The 3,221-nt window shown below is 40.7% G+C and overlaps 1 protein-coding gene across 1 annotated transcript; it reads right to left on the reverse strand.

The window, feature by feature from the left end:
* Window positions 1-2,512: 2,512 nt before the first annotated feature.
* Window positions 2,513-3,221, reverse strand: LOC116396887 (retinal cone rhodopsin-sensitive cGMP 3',5'-cyclic phosphodiesterase subunit gamma-like). The gene is made up of 2 exons (XM_031871832.1): window positions 3,109-3,221; window positions 2,513-2,852 (listed from the first exon to the last, which is right to left on the reverse strand). The coding sequence occupies exons 1-2, from the start codon at window positions 3,216-3,218 to the stop codon at window positions 2,735-2,737; spliced, it is 228 nt and encodes a 75-aa protein (XP_031727692.1). The 5' UTR covers window positions 3,219-3,221; the 3' UTR covers window positions 2,513-2,734.

The following is a 3,221-nucleotide window of genomic DNA, read 5'->3' on the forward strand; positions in this document are numbered from 1 at the left end:
CAACACTAGCATCCATTTAGAGTCTGGAGTTGCTGGTCCAACATTCTCTCTCTACTTTTAACTTTGTTTTAGTCTCCACCAACTCCTAGAGAAATCTGTAGCATTAGCATTTAAAGGGTTTATTTGAGCTTTTTGTTTAAAACAGCTACTTGCTGTGGCTGGAAACCACTGATAATGCTAAATCATAAACATGCAAGCTGGAAAATCAAGACATGAGCTGAAGGATGCTAAAGCGATCCGTAAAAACAAGACAAGCTGAACTTTTTCACATTACACAGCAATGACTAAAGCCCCTTTCCCACTGGACGCGAAACCCACTACATCTGGATTTTGACTTTTGTGAGAGGTTACAATCGGTAACCATACCCAGGGCAAAAGACTATGCAGTAGTCACTGGTATTTATCCGCTCTGATTGGCAGTGATGAAAACATGACACCCAGGTGGATACGCTACTTTTTGCCCCTTTTCCCATGCGATGCTATATCATATAAAAGAGAAATAACCACCGTGACATTATTATCTCTGCCAAGAGGATCGGTCGTGTGCGTGCGTCCTTGAGCGTTCTGTGTCTGTCTGCGTCTAATCTCTCATTCTGCTGCAGCTAACTGCATAATATTTCGTGTGGGCAGTTATGGCTGCATGCTCAAGAACGTCTCGTGGTTGTGGTGACTCGCACTTTCTCAAAACACCTTTTATTGCCTGCTATGTACTGCCTGCTGCCTCCCCACTCACTACACTGAACCGGCCCCCTTGGTCGGTAGGGGCCACTATTTATAACGTGTGCATCTCTGACCCCTGCTACTCTGCGCCTATAGACACAGTATTGACAAATTGTTTGCACACTTCTGTTGTGACAGTGTGTTTGGCTCATAGCTAATGGAACTACCAGTACAGATTGGTGAGGTTAATTTTGCAAGATTGTATAGAATGTCTTATATGACTACTTTGAGCCGATTGCCTGCATTCATCGCCACTTGTTTCAGTGAAGTGTTTTACGACGTCTTCTATTCATGTCGGCCTAACCCTCAACATTTTCCAGCCAGGTAAGTTTCAATCATTTATATATCATATCATTGATTATTTGCTGGTGATGTGATAACGTCACAATAAAATAATATAGATCGATTTTTTGATATGCGACTGGATAGAAGAGTGAAGGAGATTGGTGAGGAAAGGTAAGAATATGGTAACAGCCTGCCAATTTAGTATTTCAAACAACGTTTTGGAAATAAAATACAAAAATGGGAATCTGTTATAGCCAATGTTATCGAATAGTGTGCTATTTATTATTAAAGACAGGAAGGCGAGGAGAATGCAAAGGAGAACTTAAGGGAGTAAAGATAGTGAAGCGAGGAGAGTGTAGTAGAGTTAGGTGGAGAGGTAAATGTGTAGTTGCCAATCTAATCATCACATTTCTACACTTGATTGTTTTGTTGAGTATGTCACATATGAGGGAGACCGGGAGCACTGTCAGTCAAAAATAACAGCACGCTCCCATTTCCTTTTTGAGTTCACAGGAGAAGAGGGGGGTCGACCAGCAAACGACCAAGAAACAGATTTTCAAGTCAGAAAGTTTATATTATATTTTCCCCAGCAATTATTGTATTGTTGGTACTGTGCAATGGCTTGACTTAAAAAACCTTTCCCCTAGTTTAATGTTTTTATTTAGATTCATGCTAGGCTCAAAACCTCATGCTACACAATGTAGCTATCGAATAGCTGCTTGGGTTGGGGATGCCATAGGAGCAGCTATCTATGTGAAACATGCACATTCAGGGATACAGTGTACACACCCACAGAACCACACAATTGTGTTTGTGCTTTATTTAAAGTTACAAAAGTTAAAAGAAATGGGGTTTTTAATCTTTAAATTGTTTACTTTTTTCATAACTGTTTATTCTTTGTTCTTCAATAGAGTTCTCCAATAAACTGGATGGCTTGGATCTTATTTCAGCAAATTACCTCTCATTGTTACATTTATCCCGAGCAAGTGTTACGACTCACTCTAGTGGTGGGATTCCAACGATGGAACTCAGGAATGCATTTTTCATTAACTCGCATAATGCGTGATTGCGTAATAGATGTCCAAGTGAGTTCTAATTGTAGTAGATAAATATGGGTACTTTGTATCAAAGTTCGAAAGATCTAGCATTAACAACCACTGATTCAGTTCTTGATGGTGTGCACAAATTTACATTCATAGTTCATAAAAATAGAAATCATAAACGGCTGTACATTAAAAAAGGAATAGCTCCAAAGAGGAGGAGGGTCATGGTGTAGAAAAGGTTGGAGAAAGGAGCAAAGATTTAGTGGTGATATACTTCAAAACAGGTATAAAACCACAGCTTTCAACAGATGTAGTCCATCGTCTCTCAGAAATGCACAAGCCAGGTGCCTGCCGTATGGTGTAAGCATGGGGGAGGAAGTTTGGAGCTATTGCTCAAAGCATAGATACCTCAGTGAAGTGTGTATATAAATATACAGTGTGTATATATATATATATATAAATAAATAATTGTGATGTCGAACTTTTTTTAAATTTTTTTTGACAATTTTGCCACATTTTCGATCAGCTTTGGGCATGTTTCACAACGCCTACGTGGACCTAACACAACAACAGACATCAGGTCAGGTATGTTGGTAGGGGAAGGAGAGCAGGGCGAGAGGGGAGGACCGGGCCAAAATCGGTGCAGGAAGGTAAAATAGTTGTGGTGAAAATGCTGCAGGTTTTCTTTAGACAATTCCGTATTTGGCCAGGTCGCTGAGCTCCATGTCCCCGAAGGCTTCCCATGGGCAAACCACTGTGATGTCTGTGCCCAGGCCCTCCATGCCCGGGATGTCGTCTCCGAATCTGAAGAAGAGTTGATATGTGACTTTCATTTGTGGAAGAATTCAGATGCAACATTGTGAAAACTGTCCATTACCACCATTGGCTTAATTTTATTAGCTTATGCCATTATGTTGTTGTTGATTTAATGTAGAGTCTTAAAATGAAAAGTAGGTAGTAACGGATAAATGTAGTGGAGTAAAAATCACTTTATTTCTGTACTGCTACTGTATAAAGTAGCAGAAAATCTAAAATACCAAAGCACCACTACTCCTCTCACCCCTTCTGGCCGGGTTTAGGCGCCTTGCTCTTGAAGGTACGAGTAGTCCTCTGCTTGAACTTGGGAGGTCCCTTCTTGTCGGCGGAAGCAGCAACACCTGCGTCTGCCATCTT

The sequence above is a fragment of the Anarrhichthys ocellatus genome, unplaced genomic scaffold (assembly GCF_004355925.1).
Source record: "Anarrhichthys ocellatus isolate YVR2014 unplaced genomic scaffold, GSC_Weel_1.0 scaffold61, whole genome shotgun sequence".
Classification (NCBI taxonomy): domain Eukaryota; kingdom Metazoa; phylum Chordata; class Actinopteri; order Perciformes; family Anarhichadidae; genus Anarrhichthys; species Anarrhichthys ocellatus.

Bases quoted from the DNA above. Each gene is read 5' to 3' on its own strand.
- LOC116396887 (XM_031871832.1), bottom strand. From the start codon at position 3,218: ATGGCAGACGCAGGTGTTGCTGCTTCCGCCGACAAGAAGGGACCTCCC. The intron at 2,853-3,108 runs GTGAGAGGAGTA...ACTCTTCTTCAG, and splicing joins CCTAAACCCGGCCAGAAGGG to ATTCGGAGACGACATCCCGG.